General features: G+C 40.6%; 1 protein-coding gene across 3 annotated transcripts in view; it reads right to left on the bottom strand.

The window, feature by feature from the left end:
• Nucleotides 1-22,500, bottom strand: part of ASIC1 (acid sensing ion channel subunit 1) — a 460,355-nt gene that overhangs the window by 416,246 nt on the left and 21,609 nt on the right. For all 3 annotated transcript variants that reach the window (XM_075337256.1, XM_075337255.1, XM_075337254.1), the window contains exon 2: nucleotides 5,773-6,138. In XM_075337256.1, the coding sequence (XP_075193371.1) occupies nucleotides 5,773-6,131 (359 nt within the window). In that variant the 5' untranslated portion in view covers nucleotides 6,132-6,138. The remainder of the gene's footprint in view (nucleotides 1-5,772; nucleotides 6,139-22,500) is intronic.

Below are 22,500 nucleotides of genomic sequence, written 5' to 3'. Positions count from 1 at the left end.
TGGCAGTGGGGACATTGGTTTCAGTCAATACCATAAGTAACGTACTCCACCGCAATGGTCTCCATTCCAGACGAGCCCGTAAGGTACCTTTACTTTCAAAGCGTCATGTCAAGGCTCGTCTACAGTTTGCTCATGATCACTTGGAGGACTCTGAGACAGACTGGTTCAAGGTTCTCTGATGAGACCAAGATCGAGATCTTTAGTGCCAACCACACACGTGACGTTTGGAGACTAGATGGCACTGCATACGACCCCAAGAATACCATCCCTACAGTCAAGCATGGTGGTGGCAGCATCATGCTGTGGGGCTGTTTCTCAGCCAAGGGGCCTGGCTATCTGGTCCGCATCCATGGGAAGATGGATAGCATGGCCTACCTGGAGATTTTGGCCAAGAACCTCCGCTCCTCCATCAAGGATCTTAAGATGGGTCGTCATTTCATCTTCCAACAAGACAACGACCCAAAGCACACAGCCAAGAAAACCAAGGCCTGGTTCAAGAGGGAAAAAATCAAGGTGTTGCAGTGGCCTAGTCAGTCTCCTGACCTTAACCCAATTGAAAACTTGTGGAAGGAGCTCAAGATTAAAGTCCACATGAGACACCCAAAGAACCTAGATAACTTGGAGAAGATCTGCATGGAGGAGTGGGCCAACATAACTCCAGAGACCTGTGCCGGCCTGATCAGGTCTTATAAAAGATGATTATTAGCTGTAATTGCAAACAAGGGTTATTCCACAAAATATTAAACCTAGGGGTTGAATAATAATTGACCCACACTTTTATGTTGAAAATGTATTAAAATTTAACTGAGCAACATAACTTGTTGGTTTGTAAGATTTATGCATCTGTTAATAAATCCTGCTCTTGTTTGAAGTTTGCAGGCTCTAACTTATTTGCATCTTATCAAACCTGCTAAATCTGCAGGGGGTTGAATACTACTTGTAGGCACTGTATATATATATTTTTTTTATATATATATATATATTTTTTTTTTTATATATATATATATATATATTTTATATATATATATATATATATAATATATATATATATATATATATATATATATATATATATATATATATATATATATATATATACATATTTAGTTTTTTTTATAAGGAAGTTATAAGGGTAGAAAGTTTATCAGCGATTTCAAATTTTTCCAACAAAATTTACAAAACCAATTTTTTTGGGGGGGCCACATCATTTTTTAAGTAACTTTGAGGGGCCTATGTGACAGAAAATACCCAAAAGTGACACCACTCTAAAAACTGAACCCCTCAATATGCTCAAACTGTATTCAAGAAGTTGATTAACCCTTTAGGTGTGTCACAGGAATTAAAGCAATGTGGAAGGAAGAAATGAAAAGTTTATTTTTTCCCATAAAAATGTTCTTGAGCCCCAAATTTTTCATTTTCACAAGGAGGTGACAGGAGAAAATGGACCGTAGAATTTCTTGTGCAATTTTTCCTCAGTACAACGATGTGGTGAAAAATTATTGTTTGGTAAGGCGCACCACTGACTTTTGGCGTGCAAAATTGTCTGGAAGAGATAGCGATGCCATGTTGTGTTTGCAGAGCCCCTGATGTACCTAAACAGTGGAGCTCCACCACAACTGACCGCATTTTGGAAATCAGGGGTGTGATGAGAACCTTGAAACCACAGGTGATTCACAGAATTTTATAACGTTTAGCCATGAAAAATGTTGTTTTGATCCCACATTTTTCATTTTAATAAAGGTAACAGGAGAAAATGTACCATAAAATTTGTTGTGTACCCCATAAGTCTTTGAAAATTACTTTAGAAGCACAGTACAAGGCTCTGAAAGGACCCTCACCCCTTTCCTTAGTAGCAGGGCCCACCATTGCTAAAGTGCCCCTGGTGTATCCCTTGTTTGTTGTGTGCTTTGCTGTGTGCCGGACATCCCCTAGTCTGTGTATGATAGCCAGAACAGCAGAACAGCAGATAGCCATAAGTGACCCTATTTTACAAATTGCACCCCTTTATCAATTCATCTATGGGTGCATGATCATATTGACACCACAGGTGTGTCATAGAACTTTATGTCATTGGGTGGTGAACAAAAAATAATTACATTTTTACCACATAAATTTTGGGTTAGCTCCAGATTTTACATTTTCCCACAGTGAAATGATTTAAAATGGCACCAAAATTTGTCACAATTTTTTGCTGAACATGGTAATACCCCATATATATCTGTACAGTACTGCTTAGCCACACGACAGGGTTTTTGAAGGAGAGAGCACTACTTGACTCTTGGAGCGCAAATTTTCCTCAAATAGTTTGCAGACTCCATGTACAGAGTTCTTAAGTGCCAAAACAGCAGAAACCTCCTCAAGTGACCACATTTTGTAAACTACACCTCTACAGGTGTGGTGACGATTTTGACTCCATGGGTCACTTCCAGAAACAAGAAGCAATGGATTTTGCTGAATGACAATTGCAAAGCTGTCACTGAAGTGCCCAATATATTGTAGTGCCTAGTACACTGTAGTGCTTAGTACATTTTGCTCGAGGTTGGGTTTTCATTGTTACAGTAACATGAAAACCCAACCTCGACAAACATGTGGACCTTAACTATGGATTAGGCATACTGTGGGGCTCAGAAGGAGGGGGACATTTGGATTTGGGAGCGCAGAATTCTCTGAATTTATTTTGTGGGATGACCATTTTGCTTTTCCAAAGTCTTTGTGTTACCAGTAACGTGGAAGTCCCCTATATTTCCGTTAACAGAAGATGGAGCTGAGTGGGGACTTGTTTTTTGTTTTATTTTTTAATTGAGATGAAGCTGTTATTGGGAATATTTTACATAAAATTTTGGATCACATTTATTCCATTCTCTACGTTGAGCACTTACATAGGGATTTTCATCTAAATCTCACAATGATGTAATTCAGATGACACCCTCGACTGATCCATTCACTATTTTGAAGCAGCAGCATTACTCTGGACTCTGTCTGGCCTCTGATCAGCGTTGCCCTTCTTTTCAGAAGGTTGACCGTGCTTTTCTGAACGTTTAAAAAGATGGACACAGCCGGATTATAGGACAGACTGAGTCCAAGGTAACTCCATCCGCCACATTATAGTGAATCTTCTGTCAGGGCTTCCATTTGAATCACATATTTTAGATATTTACATGGAGAACCCCAGTATAAGCGCTCAGTGTACAGCACAGGATAAATGTGAGCGGCGCCTTACTGCGATCTTTGGGAGGAAGAATTAACAAATTAACAGCAGTTCAAGAATTGGTTTTATATATTTTTCATGCAGTTTCTCATTTGCTATAAGTGATTAGATGGGTTTATTCTTCTGGTCATTCGATTACAGCGATACCACATTTATATAGATTTTTAGGTTTTGTTACTATTACACTAAACAATGTTTTTTTGCAAGAAAAAATGTTTTGCTTCACCATATTTTGAGAGCTATAATTTTTCTGTTTCTGCAGACAGAGTCATTTGAGCGCTTGAACAGTTTTTTGGTCCCATTTTTGGGAAAATAAAATCTTTTAATCGCTTTCCATTCAGTTTTTTGGGAGGCACAATTAACATAAACAAGGAATTCAGGATTTTTTTTTCCTTATAAGCCATTCACCGTGTAATAAACTTGCTAAGACCACTTTATTCATGTCAGGGTGATTACAGCTATACTACATTTATCATGTGTTTTTTTTTTTGTTTTGCCGCTTTTACACTCTTAAAACAATTTGATATAAAAAAATAATAATTTTTCTATAAATTTATTTTAAAAGTTAGTTTTTTTTAGTTTCTGCAAATGGAGCTGAATGGGGGCTCGTTTTTAGCTTCGTTTTTAGCTGGGCAAGATGACATTTTCAGCGATACCATTTTTGTTATACTCAACTTTTTGATTATGTTTTATTCTCCTTATTACAAGCGGTATGATGAAAAAGCATTGTGCTTCGCAACTTTTTTTTTTTTGCTGTGTTCACTGAAGGGGTTACCTTGGTTATAGTTTTATATATTGGGTTGTTCTGGACACAGGAATACCAAATATGTGTACTTTATTTGTTAATTTTTTTTACATAAATATTTATTTATTGGTATAATATATTTTAATTTTTTATACTGTAGTCCTTTTTTATGATTTTTCAAAATCTTTTTTTTAACCTATTCCTTCCATGAGGCATTAACTTTCCAAGCCCTGGTTGTTCTAATGCTCTGCAGTGTTTTTGCATTGCAGGGTATTAGAGCTATCACTCTGACAAAGTCAGGAGGGACGTCAGGTCCTGCTCAAAGCAGAGCCTTAAGGGTGCTTTACACACTGCGACATCACTAGCGATAGCTAGTGATGTCGTGTGCGATAGCACCTGCCCACGTCGCTGTTTCGTCATGGGGGTGATCGCTGCCGTAGCAGCGTCACACGCACATACCTGCTTAGGGACATCGCTGGAGACACCGAACAATCTCTCCTTTAAGGGGGCGGTTTGTTCGGTGTCACAGCGGCGTCACTAAGCGGCCGTCAAATAGCAGTGGAGGGGCAGAGATGAGCAGCTGGAACATGCCGCCCACTTCCTTCCTTCCTCATTGCCGGTGGACGCAGGTAAAGAGATGTTCGTCGTTCCTGCAGTGTCACACATAGCAATGTGTGATGCCGCAGGAACGACAAACAACCAGCGGCATGCACCACCAACGATATTATGAAAAGGAGCGACGTGTCAACGATCAACGATTTTTGACGTTTTTGCGATCGTTGATCGTCGCTCCTTTTAGTCACACACAACGATTTCACTAACAGCGCCGGTTGTGCGTTACGAACACCGTGACCCTGACGATAGATCGTTAGCGATATCGTTGTGTGTAAAGTACCCTTTACAGGCCACCACACCTGGGTGACCTCATGGCCATTATTCGGCCCAGGATTACCATGAAGGCCATCCACACAACGTTACGCAATCACGTTGTGCCAATTGGAGGAAAGAGTGAGATCCCTCGCTCTTGTAAACAGACATTGGCACTATTGACACAAACATCAGAGGGGTTAAATGTTCGCGATCCATGCTATCCCCAATCGTGGGAGTTACTGTGTCATGTCAGCTATGATATATAGCTGATACCAGCTTGTGAGGCGGTGCGATTGTAGCGCCGTGGTAGTAATGCAGTTATGTTACCGCTCGCTTCACTGGCAATACAGGGGAATTGAGACAGTGTGCACTCCGCATGTTGTCATGATTCAGAAGTATGCAGTCACAAGGAAAGATTGTAGACTTTGCTCTCAAACCTGGACAAACACTTTAATACAAAGAAAAGACGTATTGTAGTTTTTCTTCAATTACAATATGGACAAGACATTTAGAACAATGCCTGCTCCCATGATCACTATTTTATCTCATTCTTGCCAGGAACATCATCTTGGCTACCAGACATCTCCTATACTGCCTGAAGAATCGGCAAGTCTCCTGGTAGAAGAAAAGTCTCCTGAAACCCCTTTATTGGGATGACATCTTCAGATGGAGATGAATATCCAGATGAACAATCATTGGGCAAGAAACGGGAACGGGAAAAATGACAAGGTGGTCAAGCATAAAATTTGACACAATTTCCAAAGCTTGTCAAGTATCTCCTATGTCTCCCTTTTTGAGAACCTCCAGAAACAGAGATACACGATTGAGAGTAAGTCCTTCATAAAGTAAAGACATTAGTGTTTTTTCTACATTAACACAGCTTCTGAACAGCGATAGATGATTGCACATGTGTGATGACAGAAGGACAGATGGCATAAAGTGTGCTTACCGGTTGTTGAGCAGGCTCAGTAGCTCCCCCGCATGGTAAAGGTCATTCTTTGTTACTCGGCTGAAGCGGAACTCATTGAGGTTACAGAAGGTCACAGCTGGAAAGGTCATCCTGGCAGTGGCAATCTCATCCAGTTTGGTGACATGTGGATAATCAAAGTAATAGATGATCCTCTCAGTACACACAAACAGCAAAAGGGACAGTGAGCCCAGGAAACACAGTACCCAGATCATCCGCCGACATGAGAAACGCTCATAGGAAAAGATGTGAGCAATGCCATGAAGTGTCGAGCCACTGGCAAAGGCCTGAATTGTCACCGGCTGGGGGCTACCCAGCTCCTCTGCTTCCTTCACATCCATGCGGACACTGGAAGGACAAACATAGCTGTATTAGATAAGACTTAATGTATAGAGGCTTCTGATAACAGCGGAGGCAAAATTCATTTATAATCTCCTCTATTAATATTCCGCTCTACTTTCCTATCTATATAGGAAATAATGTAAATTACAAACGGTTCTCATGTTTTACACTTCTTTCTAACTAATACAATTAGTGACCAGACCTCCTCTACCATCATATCCCCCTTTGAACATACATTTACATATAGATACAATAAAAAAGGTGGGTATCTTTGCAAATTGCATTACAGGGAATCTGTCACCAAGTTTTTGCTACCTCATCTGAGAGCAGCATAACATAGGGACAGAAATCCTGATTCCAGCGATATGTCACTTACTTTACTGGGTGCTGCAGTTTTGATTAACCCTAGAACGCGCAAGCATAACAATCTACCATAGAAAACAAATGACCTAGCAGGGCTGCAAGGCCCCAGGTATGCGTTCTAGGGTTAAAAAGTGTTTTCTCAGCTGCAAATCTACCATCTCTCAAAGAGCTGAGCTCTATATAACCCCACCCACAGCACTGATTAGCAGCTTTCTGTGTGCAACACGCCAAGTAGTCCTCTAGCGATAATCTCCTGCTGATAAAACAGTGATTTTATAAAAACTATGCTAGGTAGACCAGTACATGACACACCGCTGGAATCAGGGTCTCTGTCTTTACATTATCCTGCTCTCAGATTACCAAAAACCTGGTGACAGATTCCCTTTCAGCTTCTTTTGCTGATATTGAGCTACAGATGCAGTCTTGCGCTCTATTAAGAATTCTGTTGGCTTCAGAGCAGAAATCAACCGGTATTCCTATAGTATAATAATTTTCAGGAATATGTAGCAATCCCACAGCATAATTAATGCTTTTAACAGAACCAATAATAAAAAAAATGGATCCATTAACAACACAACAAAAAAACAAATGGAAAATGGAAATCATAAGTTATGATCTATTTTTCAGACTTCAATGTTAAAAAATCGGATCCAGTAATCTGTAGAAAAAATCTGCGCAGACTATATTATTTAATCTTGTTAAAAATACCGATAGCAGCTGGAATGGAGGAAACAGCAAATTATGGCACTGCCAATCTCACCCAAATGATGGGGCCATCTACTGGTATATTTTATTTCCATTTTTATTCTCCCAAAACAGATACGCAAAAAATATATACTGTATTTTTTGGATTATAAGACGCACTTTACTCCCAAAAATTTGGGAGGAAAATAAGGGGTGCGTCTTATAATCTGAATGTTTCTTACTGGGGGGTGGTGGAGAGGGGATGCAGGAGCAATTCTGTGGGCGCTGCGCTGGGGCTGCGGGTGCTGTGCTGGGGCTTCGGGCGCTGCACTGTGCTGTGCTGGGGTTGCGGGTGTCATTCTGAAACTGTCGTCGGTGCTGACTTCAATTAATGGTGGCTGAAGTCGGCGCCTGCGCAGATGGAGCTCTCGGCTCAAGATCTCATCTGCGCACACGCCGCCTCTGGCTCAATGATCTCCCAGCAGCGGACTTAAGGAAAATGGCATCCAGAGGTGGCGCATGTGCAGATGAGATCTTTAGATGAGAGCTCCATTTGCGCATGCGCCAGGTCCGGGTGTTGTTACTTTGAAGCTCACAGTGCCGTCAGTTTCTGGTAGGTGCCAGCAGCGAGCATCTGGGACACTCGCCGCACCGCCCGCAGCATCGCCTACCACGACCACCCCTGCCTCTTGTGACCCCGTTCCACCACCGCTGCCACCCGCTCCCTGTAAGACACCACCAGCACTGATGTGAACAGAGCCTTAAAATGTATCTGCCAAGATGCTGCTGTTACAAAAGATGTGAATGCAGCTCTAGGTAAAAATATAGAGTATTACTCAAGAGACATATGAAATAAATAATGGAATGTTACACAGGTACTTACTAGGGATGATCAAATACTTCTATTATTTTGCTTCGTGAATATTTTCCAAATACCTCACCGCTATTCGACTATTCGATGCGCAATGTAAGTCTATGGGAAGCCCGAATAGTTTCGAATAGTTGTTATTCGGGTTTCCCATAGACTTACATTGCGCATCGAATATCCGTGAATAGTCGAATAGCGGCGAGGTATTTGGAAAATATTCGCAAAGCCGAATAATCGAAGTATTCGATCATCCCTAGTACTTACCTATGTATATAAATTATATGTATAGTAAATACAATCCTAGACTGGTAAGTATTGAAGTATATGTTGGTGCACAAATATGATGTGCCATTATCAAATATACAGATACAATGAACACAAACATGTTAGAGACAACAATCAATCAACAGTTAGGGACCATCCTGATGTGGTACGCCTTGTTGTGGTGAGGTTTTACGTTTTTTGTTTTTTTATAAAAAAAAAAAAAAGACTACTAATTTTTTATGAGTATAGCATAGTATTTGTTCTTTTATTTATTGCAGTATGCTTAACTGCTTCACACCTGGACGAATTTCAATTTTTTGTTTTTCCCTCCCCTCCTTCCAAGAACCATAGATTTTTTACATTTTTCCATCAACATAGCCATATAAGAGCTTGTGTTTTTGCGGGACAAGTTGTACTTTTTAACAACGCCAAACATTCTGCCACATTGTATTGGAAAATGGAAAATAAATTCCAAATGTGGTGCAATTGCAAAAAAGGTGCAATTTCACATTTTTTTTTTTAACCATGTTCACTCTATGGTAAAACTGACCTGACATTATGATTCCTCAGGTCAGTATGAGTTTGTAGATACCAAACATGTATAGTTTTACTTTTATCTAAGTGGTGAAAAAAATTCTGAAAACTGTTAAAAAAAAGGATTTTAATCCAATTTTGTGATGACCCCTAAAAAAAGGTAATTTTGGCGTTTTGATTTTTTTCTCACTAGGCCCTCTGCTGATCAGATTCATTGATTCTATATTTTGATACATTGCACATTTCTGAAAGTGGCAATACCAAATATGTACAGTATATTTTTTATTATTATTGTTTTATTTGCAATGGAGGAAAAGGAGAGGAATTTGGAACTTTTATTTTTTTTAAACTCTTTTTAACTATTTATTGATTTTACTAGTCCCCTTAGGGACCACCACTCCAGCTTTTTTATTCAGCACTGGAGTGATGCTTTAAATCTAAGCCCCCTACCACCTGTCATTTACCTTCCAGCATCTTCTCCTTTACTGACGCCGCACCAGTCCTGTGACGCCATCTTATGAGAGTAACTTTTCACTGCCTGGAAATCAGAAATGACATCACCAACTCTCAAAGCATCTCTATAAGAGCAAGAACAAGGTGAGAACGAGGCTCCCATCAGTATGTTAACTGACGTCAGCACTCCTCACAGTCGCGGAGCACAGCATATGTCAGGAGTGGCTGCTGCTCAAAACCTATAGAGCCTAATTCTGAAGATCTATAGCCTTTGATCATCGAAGTCGGGGAATATTGTGGGAACCACTGGACTACGTTGGCACTGGGAAATTTGCTCTCTAAGAAATTGGGGAACGTAGGACAGTTTCTTGTTTTTATTACTCTCTTTCTATGTTTTTCTGGTTTATGGACTATGCTCTTTTAGAGTACGTCGGACCTGCATAGGTTGTTTTTTGTTTTCCATACTGTCTAAATTGGTGAATCAGAGAAAGACTTGGAGAGTGTTCTTTAAAATAAAGTATTTGTATGTTTTTTTCTTTTAACTTACTAATTTAGTAAAGGGGGTGTCTGATACATAGCTCTCCATTAGAAACACTAGAGCTTGATCCAGCTGGCATTACACAGCTGACATCAATTCCAACCCTGATTGCCAATGCACCAGGGCAATCGGTAAGAGCCGAGGCAAAGCGCCAGAATTGGAGCATCTAATGATGCTCCACTTCTGGGGTGGCTTTGAGCTGCTATTTTTAGGCTGGGAAGGGCCAAAAAATGATGGACTTTCCCAGCCTGACAATGTCAGCACACAGCTGTCTGCTTTACCTTTGCTGGCTTCAGTGAAATGGAGTGGACGCCACATTCTTTTTTTTTTTCATCAAAAAAATGTAAAAAATAAGCGTTGGATGCCCTCTATCTTTAATAACCAGCCAAGGTACAGCAGAGAGCTGAGGATTGCAGCCCGTAGCTGCTGCTGTGCCTGTGCTGGATATGAAAATTGGGAGGGGGGGGGCACATTATTATTTTTTTTTAATTAAAAAAAAAAAATGTTATAAAACAGCTGGCCAAGCTAGCTATCTTTTTATCTGTTGAGCTATTAAATTAAATTACAGTGATACCTCGGTTTTTGTCGATAATTCATCCAAAAAAAAATCGGTGAAATCTGAAACCGATAAAAACAAGGCAATTATTTCCATAGGAATCAATGTAAATCCAATGAATTTGTTTTAGACACTCTAAAATACAGACCAAAAACACATTTTATAGAGAATAAAGATAGTGTTTAATATTGAAAACAATAAGCAAATAAATCTAAAACTAATATAAAAGAGTAATGTAATGTAAATATATTTTAACCCCTTTACGACCGCCGATACGCCTTTTAACGGCGGTAAATAAGGGTACTTTTTCCGATCCGCCGCTTTTTAACGGCGGTCGGAAAAAAGGGTCTAGCGCCCCCCAGAGTCAGAAAATTTCCGGGGTCTCAGCTGCCGGGGGTAGCTGAGACCCTGGAGATCATGATTCGGGCCGGTTTTTCCGGTCCCCGCTCACCTGATGACCGGTATACACCGTATACCGATCATCAAGTTATAGTAAATGACCGCGCCGGTAAAAAATGATTTATCTCCCATCTGGCATGATCAAACATGCCAGATGGGAGATAAATCTTTTTCCCGGTTCCCTCCGGTCCCCCGGTGTCCCCAAAGTGCCCCCCCGACCCCCAACCCCCTCCCGAAAATCCAAGATGGCCGCGCGCACCGGCGATCACAGCAGCGCGCCGGCCGCATTTCCACTGTTCCTATGGTTTCTGTCGTATGTGCCATAACACATACGACAGAAACCTGCTCCCCAGGCCCCGCCGGGTCCCCCCCTACCCCCCCCCCTGGTGTTCCCCGGTGTCCCCCGGTGTCATACATACCTGTCGCAGCTCTGATCCCCCGCGGCCCCCTCCTCCGGCTCCTTCTCTGCAGACTCCGGTCACATGAGCAGAGCGCGGCTGTCAGCTTCCTGTGTTCAGGACGCTGGCTGCTCGCACTCTGCAGCTGTGACCCAGGGAGGGTGGGTGCAGATTCTTTGCACCCACTCTCCTCAAATGGAGGGTCTGCCCTCCTAGAAAATGGGGGATACGTTCCCTGAACGTGCCCCCCATATTCTAGAAGGTCCAGAGGCGACGTGGGACATCCAAATGGATTATTGTGGATTTTTTTTTCTTTTCAATAAATTGGTCAATCAGGGAATGTTTTGGGGAGTGTTTTTTCAAATAAATTTTTTTTTGTTGTCAATTTTTTTTTTATTACTGTCAATTAGTTATGTCGGGTATCTGATAGACGCCGTGACATAACTAATTGCTGGGCTTGATGCCAGGTGACATTACACACCTAGTATCAACCCCATTCATTACCCCGTTAGCCAACGCACCAGGGCGCGGGATGAGCTGGGGCGAAGCGCCAGAATTGGCGCATCTAATGGATGCGCCACTTCTGGGGCGGCTGCGGCCTGCTATTTTTAGGCTGGGAAGAGTCCAATAACCGTGGCTCTTCCCATCCTGAGAATACCAGACCCCAGCTGTCAGCTTCACCTTGGCTGGTGATCTAATTTGGGGGGACCCCACGTTTGTTTTTTTTTTTTAATTATTTATTTATAAATAATTAAAAAAAAAAAACAGCCTGGGGAGCCCTCCAAATTGATCACCAGACAAGATGAAGCTGTCAGCTGTGGTTTGCAGGCTACAGCTGTCTGCTTTACCCTAGCTGGCTATCAAAAATAGGGGGGACCCCACGTCATTTATTTTAATTCTTTTTTTTTTTTTTTGGGCTAAATACAAGGCTAGGCATCCTTTAGTGTCACATGAAAGGCACTAAAGGGCGCCAGCTTAGAATATGCAGGGGGGTGGGACGTTATATATGTTTGACATCTATCCATTCATCCATTGTAGCATTTTACGCTGTGTGCCCACAATCAGGGTTTGCAACGTTTTGGGCACAGAGTGTTTTCCCTGCGTCCATAACGCTGCGTTGTGCAGTAGAAGCACAGTGGCAGGATTTTTAGAAATCCCGTGCCCACTGTGTTTCTTTTCTCCGCAGCATAAATCGACCTGTGGCGCAGCTTCCCGAGCCTCAGGATGTCAATTTATGCTGCGGAGATGAGTGTTATTTGCAGGTAGAATAGAACTAAAGTCCACAGCAGCCTGAACCCAAATCGTGGGCATGGGCAGCTGCGTTCTCCCGTGGACAACACTCACATTTCTGCAGGAGGCTGACACTGGGTACTAGACGCCGTGTCGCTGGATCATGGCCACATAGCCTAAAGGCTACTTTACACGCTGCGATATCGGTCCCGATATCGCTAGCGTGGGTACCCGCCCCCATCTGTTGTGCGACACGGGCAATCGCTGCCCGTGCCGCACAACATCGCGCAGATGCGTCACACATACTTACCTGCCCGGCGACGTCGCTGTGACCGGCAAACCGCCTCCTTTCTAAGGGGGCGGTCCGTGTGGCGTCACAGTGACGTCACTGAGCGGCCGCCCAATAGAAGCGGAGGGGCGGAGATGAGTGGCCGGAACATCCCGCCCACCTCCTTCCTTCCTCATAGCGGCCGGGAGGCAGGTAAGGGGAGCTTCCTCGTTCCTGCGGCGTCACACATAGCGATGTGTGCTGCCGCAGGAGCGACGAACTACATCGTTACTGCTGCAGTAACGATAATCGAGAATGGACCCCCATGTCACCGATGAGCGATTTTGCACGTTTTTGCAACGATGCAAAATCGCTCATCGGTGTCACACGCAGCAACATCGCTAATGCGGCCGGATGTGCGTCACCAATTCCGTGACCCTAACGACTCCGCATTAGCGATGTCGCAGCGTGTAAAGCCCCCTTAACAGTGAGACATTTTTTGCTACAGCAACAGTTTTGTGAAGTACCTGTGGATTCAAAATGTTTACTATACTCCTGAATAAAATCCTTGAGGGGTCCAGTTTCCAAAATGAGGTCACTTGTGGGGGGTTTCTGATGTATAGGTGCCCAAGGGGCCCTGCTAATGTGACATGGTGCGCGCAATTTACTTCAACTTTTCCAAAATTCAAATGGTGCTCCTTCCATTCCAAGCCCTCCCATTTATCCAAACAAAGGTTTTTGGCCACATGTGTGGTATCCCTGCGCTCACAAGAAATTAGATAACAACCTGTGGGGTCCACGTTTTGTTGTTGCCTCTTGAAAAAGTGAAAAATGTGTCGCTAAATCAACATTTTTGTGAAAAAAATGAAAATTTCAATATGGCAACCTAAGCTTATCAAATTCTGTGAAGTATTCGTGGATTCAAAATGCTCAATATACACCTAGATTAAAGCCTTGAGGGGTCTTATTTCCAGAATGGGGTCACTTGTGGGGGACCTCCACTGCTTAGGCACCTCAGGGGTTCTCCTAATGCAACATGGCGTCCGCTATTGATTCCAGCCAATTTTGCAGTCAAATTGCACTCCTTCTCTTCTGAGCCCTGTAGTGTGCCCAAACAGTTGATTTCCACCACATACAAGATATCAACAAACTCAGGAGAAATTGCGCAATAAATTTCATGGTGATTTTTTTCCTGTTACCCTTGTGAAAAAAAAAGCTACCTGGTTGAAGTAACAATTTTGTGGTAAAATTTTATTTTTTTATTTTCATGGCTCAACGTTATAAACTTCTGTAAAGCACCTGGGGGTTCAGGGTACTCACCAAACATCAAGATAAATTCCTTGAGGGGCCTAGTTTCCAATATGGGGTCACTTGTGGTGTTTTTTTGCTGTTTACGTACCTTAGGGGTCCTCCAAATGCGACATGGTGCCCGCAATCTTTTTCAGCCAAATTTCCTTTCCAAAATTCAAATATTGCTCCTTCCGTTCCAAGCCCTCCCATTTCTCCAAACAAAGGTTTCAGACCACAAGTGAGGTATCACCGCGCTCATAAAAAAGTGGGTAACAAACATTGGGGTCACATTTTTGGAATTACCTCTTGAAAAAGTGAAAAAATTGATGCTAAAGCAACATTTTTGAGAAAAAAATGAAAATTTTCAATGTGACAACGTAACGTTATCAAAATCTGTGAAGTACCTGTGGATCCAAAATGCTCACTATACCCCTAGATAGAAGCCTTAAGGGGTCTAGTTTCCAAAATGGTGTCACTTGTAAGGGGTTTCTGCTGTTTAGGTACCTTGGCGGACATGTAAATGCAACATGGTGCCCGCAATCTATTTCAGCCAAATTTGCTTTCCAAAATTCAAATATTGCTCCTTCTGTTCCGAGCCCTCCCATTTGTCCAAACAAAGGTTTCTGACCACATGTGGGGTATTGGCGCGTTCATAAGAAAGTGGGTAACAAGTTTTGGGGTTCATTTTGTTGTGTTATTTCTTCTAAAAGTGAATAAATTTGGGGTAGAGCAACATTTTAGGTAAAATTTTATTTTTTGCTTTTTTTCATTCCACTTTGCTTTAGTTCCTGTGAAGCACCTGAAGGGTTAATAAACTTCTTGGATGTGGTTTTGAGTACTTTGAGGCGTGCTGTTTTGAGAATGGGGTCACTTTTAGGTATTTTCTGTCACTTAGGCCTCTCAAAGTCACTTCAAATGTGATGTGGTCCCTAAAAAAATGGTTTTGTGAATTTTGTTGAAAAAATGGGAAATTGCAGATGAACTTTGACCCCTTCTAACTTCCTAACCCCAAAACATTTTGTTTCAGAAATTGCGCTAATGTAAAGTAGACATGTGGGAAATGTTATTTATTAACTGTTTTGTGTGACATAACTCTCTGGGTTAAGGGCATAAAAATTAAAAGTTTGAAAATTGCAAAATTTTCAAAATTTTCATCAAATTTCCGATTTTTTCACAAATAAAAGCAAAAAATATCGTTCTAAATTTATAACTATCATGAAGTACAATATGTCACGAAAAAACAATGTCAGAATCACCGGGATCCGTTGAAGCGTTCCAGAGTTATGACCTCATAAAGTGACACTGGTCAGAATTGCAAAAAATGGCCTGGTCATTAAGTACAAAACTGGCTTCGTCCTTAAGGGGTTAACTTACATGTGTTATGTACATTTTGAAACTGACATGCGGGGTGATACGCATACAACGCCACACAGAGCAGGAGAATGCGTGGATCACCCTTTGTTTTTGCAAAATTAGCAGATTTGTCACGCGGGCATGCCGACAAAAATCAAGGAAATCCGAGGCAAACAACGAAAACCGAGTCAAATTTTCAGTGGAAAAATTGCCGAAAACTGAAACCAACGATAACCGAGATGCCACTGTATTTATTTATTAGGTTAAAAAGCTGTAGAATAAACTCAACATCAAAGGGGGAAGTTTCAAATATGTAGGGTTTTGGGAATGTACAGTATATATCTGCAGAATATTTATCAATATCTACAGTTACGTCCAGAAATATTTGGACAGTGACACAATTTTCGCGAGTTGGGCTCTGCATGCCACCACATTGGATTTGAAATGAAACCTCTACAACAGAATTCAAGTGCAGATTGTAACGTTTAATTTGAAGGTTTGAACAAAAATATCTGATAGAAATTGTAGGAATTGTACACATTTCTTTACAAACACTCCACATTTTAGGAGGTCAAAAGTAATTGGACAAATAAACCAAACCCAAACAAAATATTTTTATTTTCAATATTTTGTTGCGAATCCTTTGGAGGCAATCACTGCCTTAAGTCTGGAACCCATGGACATCACCAAACGCTGGGTTTCCTCCTTCTTAATGCTTTGCCAGGCCTTTACAGCCGCAGCCTTCAGGTCTTGCTTGTTTGTGGGTCTTTCCGTCTTAAGTCTGGATTTGAGCAAGTGAAATGCATGTTCAATTGGGTTAAGATCTGGTGATTGACTTGGCCATTGCAGAATGTTCCACTTTTTTGCACTCATGAACTCCTGGGTAGCTTTGGCTGTATGCTTGGGGTCATTGTCCATCTGTACTATGAAGCGCCGTCCGATCAACTTTGCGGCATTTGGCTGAATCTGGGCTGAAAGTATATCCCGGTACACTTCAGAATTCATCCGGCTACTCTTGTCTGCTGTTATGTCATCAATAAACACAAGTGACCCAGTGCCATTGAAAGCCATGCATGCCCATGCCATCACGTTGCCTCCACCATGTTTTACAGAGGATGTGGGGTGCCTTGGATCATGTGCCGTTCCCTTTCTTCTCCAAACTTTTTTCTTCCCATCATTCTGGTACAGGTTGATCTTTGTCTCATCTGTCCATAGAATACTTTTCCAGAACTGAGCTGGCTTCATGAGGTGTTTTTCAGCAAATTTAACTCTGGCCTGTCTATTTTTGGAATTGATGAATGGTTTGCATCTAGATGTGAACCCTTTGTATTTACTTTCATGGAGTCTTCTCTTTACTGTTGACTTAGAGACAGATACACCTACTTCACTGAGAGTGTTCTGGACTTCAGTTGATGTTGTGAACGGGTTCTTCTTCACTAAAGAAAGTATGCGGCGATCATCCACCACTGTTGTCATCCGTGGACGCCCAGGCCTTTTTGAGTTCCCAAGCTCACCAGTCAATTCCTTTTTTCTCAGAATATACCCGACTGTTGATTTTGCTACTCCAAGCATGTCTGCTATCTCTCTGATGGATTTTTTCTTTTTTTTCAGCCTCAGGATGTTCTGCTTCACCTCAGTTGAGAGTTCCTTAGACCACATGTTGTCTCGTCACAGCAACAGCTTCCAAATGCAAAACCACACACCTGTAATCAACCCCAAACCTTTTAACTACTTCATTGATTACAGGTTAACGAGGGAGACACCTTCAGAGTTAATTGCAGCCCTTAGAGTCCCTTGTCCAATTACTTTTGGTCCCTTGAATAAGAGGAGGCTATGCATTACAGAGCTATGATTCCTAAACCCTTTCTCCGATTTGGATGTGAAAACTCTCATATTGCAGCTGGGAGTGTGCACTTTCAGCCCATATTATATATATAATTGCATTTCTGAACATGTTTTTGTAAACAGCTAAAATAACAAAACTTGTGTCACTGTCCAAATATTTCTGGACCTAACTGTATTTATTTAATATCTTTTTATCATCTACCTAGGTATATCTTTATATTTGTATTTTTTTTTCGAAACGTGTGCATACAAATCAGACAACATTGGATGGTCCGTGTGCCATCGTTTTTTTTTTTTCTCGCAACAATTGATTTGTGTTGGCGAGTCTCTTCCAATATACGTGGCGATACGCAGCATACTGCGACTTTTTCCTTACAACTCACAGATGAACACTGCCTCATTAAAAAACATTGGTGAGATAGAAATGGGATTTTTTTATCGCACTGCACAGTGGATTTGTACGCAGATGTGAGTGAACTCTACAAAAAAGCCTCAAACACCTACGTGGCTGCTGAAAACCAATGAGGTGGCAATGCTGTATATAAACAAGTGATCAGACTACAGCAGGATCAAGTCCCCTAAGGGGACTAATAAATACAGTACAAAGTAGAAAGAAAACTTTTTAAAAAATATGAAAAAAATATAAAAAAAAACTTCAAATCACCCCCCTTTTACAACATTAAGAAATTAAGACCCCCCCCCCACATATTTGGTATCGCTGTGTTTATAAAAGTCCAATCTATCAAATCTAAAATAAATTAATCCGATCGGTAAGCAGCGTAACAAGAAGAAAAATCAAAATGCCAGGACTGCAGTTTTTCGAAAGGCGCAACAAAATAAAAAAAATCTAATAACAAAAGATCAAAATATGTTATATACCCCCAAATAGTGTAGATAAAAACACCAGCTCGAGGCACAAAAAACAAACCTTCATACAGCTCCATATCCCAAAAATTGAAAATATTACGGCTCTTGGAAAGTCATGACAGAAGTAAGATTTCTTTTTGTTTTCAAAATTTCTGATTTTTTTTTCACTATTTAAATAAAACAAAAACTATACATGTTCGGTATCTACATACTCATACTAACCTGGCGTATCATACTGGCAGGACAGTTCCATAGTAAATTAAATGTTATGTGAATAAACCCACCCCTTTGAAACAATTGCAGAATTTCACTTTTTTTGCTATTTTGTCACTCTTGGAATTTTTTCCCCGCTTACCATTACATCATATGATAAAGTGCATGGTGTCATTCAAAAGTACAACTCATCCTGCAAAAAACAAGCCCTCACATGACTATCTTGACAAAAAAAAAAAAGTTATGACTCTTGGAATAAAGGTAGGAAAAAACGAAAGCACAAAAACAAAAAATCGCCCATCTTTAAGGTGTTAAGGTCCTTTCAAGCTTAATAACTTTAGCCATATTAAAAGATACAGGCTTTAGGTAGTTAGGTGATTTGTAAAAATTAGAGGTATCTAACATTCATTTAAGGCCTCTTTCACACGTCTGTGGAAAACACACACGTTTTTCACGGATTCGTTGTAGGTGCGCATGTCCCTCCGTATGCTGTGATTTGCTATCCGTGATAAAACACACAGATCAGGAACCTTTTAGTCACCTGTCCCCAACGTTGCTGTCCGTGGTGCTGCTGTCTCCGGCGCTGCTGCTTCCGGGTCCACGGTGCAGTGAATATTCATGAGCATAATGAGCGGGCCCTGAAGCAAGTGACAGCAGTGCCGAAGACAGCAGAGCTGGAGGCAAGTGAGTATAGAAATTAATTTTATTTCAAAGACGCGTGTTTTCTCCGGTACATGTCACACATATCACACTACTGTCTGGTCGGTGTGACATCATTGCTGCCGGATAAAAATGGACAGGTGTGTACTCCATCCATGCGGACACACGATCCTTGTGAAAACTCTGATGTGTGCGCAGACCCATTCATTTTAATGGGTCTGTGTATATCCGGGTGTCTGGTACGTATAAAAACGGATGTCATACGTACCGGAATCACTAATGTGTAAAGGGGGCCTAAGAGACACAGAAAATAACTTTTTGGAACAATTTCATTCACAACTTGTTGATCCTTTATTCTTTTTTTGCTAATTTCTTTCTTCTCATCTGCCTCACATGTGAAACAGTCTTACTCTACGGAAGATTGTTATTCAAATGAAAATAATCCATAATCAGAAATAAGCCATAATAATATTCAGTAATGCGAACCCTGTGACAAATGAACATTTCTCAGTGACAACAGCTAATGCAAACTAGCCTACAAGACAACGACATCAACAAGCAGATGAGGACAAGAGATGGAGATCGCATCTCTTCTCACAGTCTTGTGAATCCGATAATAAATGCAACTCTGTGAATATCTCTAGAGAAACATCTAAGCCCTTCACCAGTTGAATGTATTTGCAGATATGCCTGGGTTATAGTAAATAGCTTCTATACTGTACATATTTGCCATTGTGCCTGAAGACACGGCACGCTGCATAAAGATAATCCAACAAAAAGGTACCTAGAAACCTATACATTTGGGTATCATTAGTTGAATATTTTAATAGTGAAACATGATGAATTTTTATGGTGATTCACTATACAAGCTTAATGTGCCACCTCTGTACAATGAGCACCAGGCTGTGGATATGAAAAGTCTACACATCTCTGTTAAAATGAACAAGAAGAATCATTTCAGATGTTTTTCCACCTTTTAATGTCTCCAACATTTTAATTCTTTATTAGCAGATTCCTATCTGATCACAAATTCGAGTTTTTTTATCCCAAAGAGTGGCATTATAGTAGACAGGAGCCCAACACAAGAGATACGCCTTGATATTGGCTGTTGGGCTCACATACTGTAAAACTGACTATATGCTAAGGGATCTACATTTTTCTAAGTATTTTCTTAGCACTAATGCATTTTCATATCCCTATATATATATTGCTAACATATCTTAGCATTTCAGAGTGCAATTTGTTATAATAGATCTCATATTCACTATGCATCTGTTCACACTTGCGTGTTAGGAAGCGGTGAGTTTTTTACTTAGATTATGAGGTCATGCCTTCTGATTGAGCACTCGTCATCAGCCTTAGGTGATTTTAATTCTTTATTAGCAGGTTACTATCTGCCCATAAATTGAAGGGGTTTTTTTTTACCTAAAGAGAGGCAAAAGAGTAGATAGTGACCCAAAATCAAGAGAAATGCCTTGATGTTGGCAGTTGGGCTAACATAAAACTGGCCTTTTTATATACTAAGTATCTCAATTTTTATATGCATTTTTTAGCAGTAATGCATGTCCATATTTCTATGTTCTTTGTTAATATATTTCAGCATTTTTAGACTGTTTTTTTATTACCCACATTTTAAACAAATCCAATGAGAAACAAAGTGAAATCATTTTGAGGGGAAAAACAAAAAACTAAAATAATGTGGTTGCATACGTTTGAACACCCACTTATAACTGGGGACGTGGTTATAAGGGAAAATCCTGGTGACAGGTTCCAGTTAACCTTAAGTTCCCTGTCACTTATACTTATCCTCCAGCATTTTCATACTTTATTGGCGTTGGTCTGATCTCACGACACCATCTGGTGAATGTAACTTCTGACCGACTGAAAGTCAAAAGTTACTACACAAGCTCCCAATGCAAGTTTAAAAGAGCCAGAACATGGTCAGAATGAGGCTCTCATAGACCTGTATTGAGTTGTGACCTTCGGCGTGCTCCATGAAACACTGTAGTAGCTGGAAGGTCACAAATGACAGGAGACTGTCAGAAGTGGTAGCAATAACATATGAAGCCACCGGAAGGTGAGAATAGGACAGGGGTAAGGCGACTTAGATTTAAAGCACCACTTCATGGGTGCAATGAAAAAAAACAAATGGTGAAGTGGTGCTTTAAACTCATGTTAAACAGTAGTCAGTACACATTTGCCATAATTTACAGTGATTCTAACTAAGCACATATAAGATTTAGCTTTTCTAGTAGGATTTTTTTTTACATTTTCTTAAAGAAGCGCACCCATCAAAGTTTTTTATCCTCTTAATATATTGCAACCATTATATTATATGCTACTTACAATTTCTCATTTTGCCTTTCTACTCAGTATTTTTTTTTATCTTTTGTCTGCTCTATGGAGAAACAGGAAGTCTCTTGTCCTTGAATATATCATTCTCCCTTTCAATCCCTGACCCAGTTGCTCCATACTTCCCCCTGCCAGGGACTTTTGCAGTGACTCATGCAGAGAAAAAAGAATTCCTGTTTCAACATAGAGCTTAGTAGGATTCAGCTAGTCTGTTTGTAATCATGTGATGTCATAGACCTAATGGAAAACAGAGGAATTAACTGGGTAGAAGGGCAAATGAGCAATTGTAAGTACACAGTGCTATACAATATGATGACTGCAATATAATAAAAGGACAAAAACTTTGATGGGAGTGCTTCTCTAACTGCATTGTACAGTAAAAGTAATGGTCTGTAAACAGCTTACAACACAGCAAAGAGATCTTGTTGTTTAAAAAGTTTTGTCAGTTGAAGGGTTCAAAAAAAGTTCAAGGCATTAGATGGAACACTGTGGTGAAATAAGTTTGACAAAACAACAGGATGTTCCTCAAAAAATTATGATGAATAAACAAGAAAATCAGTCTTGGAGGCTATCAAGGGGTCTACAGAAACATTAAATGAGTTGCATGAATTACTGGCAAAAACTGGTTGTGTACTGCGTTTGACAATAATCTCCTGGGTCAAGTTTTACCCTAATTGCCAGCCACTTCATGTCACCAAAAGAACACCAAACACACAGCATTATGCTTTGGGGCTGTTTTTCCCAAGCTGAAACCTGTGCAGCTCTGATCAACAGAAATGAATCAGCAATTAGACTGCTGATCCTTATAGTACCCTAGAAAGACTAGTAAAATAATAAAAAATGTAAAAAAAAGTTCAAATCACCCCCATTTGCCCCACTGAAAATTCAAGGGTTAAAAAAATACACATATTAGGTATCGCTGCATTCAGAAATGCCAGACCTAGCAAATATAAAATCAATTAATCTGATCGGTAAAGGCGTAGTGGCAAAAAATTTCAAAATGCCAAAATGACATTTTTTGGTCGTCGCAAATTTTGCGCAAAATGCAATAATAGGCGATTAAGATGTAGCATCTGTGCAGAAATAGTACCATTAACAATGTCAGCTCAAGACGCAAAAAATAGGCTATCAATAAGCCCGAAAAATGAGAAATCTACGGGTCGAAAGTGCGCCAAAGTTTTTGGACAAACGTTAGAATATTTTTAACCCCTTAGATAAAAGTAAACCTATACA

This window comes from Anomaloglossus baeobatrachus, chromosome 2, assembly GCF_048569485.1.
Source record: "Anomaloglossus baeobatrachus isolate aAnoBae1 chromosome 2, aAnoBae1.hap1, whole genome shotgun sequence".
Classification (NCBI taxonomy): Eukaryota; Metazoa; Chordata; class Amphibia; order Anura; family Aromobatidae; genus Anomaloglossus; species Anomaloglossus baeobatrachus.
The sequence above is the reverse complement of the archived record's forward strand: the minus strand, read 5'-3'. Positions and strand labels throughout refer to the sequence as shown.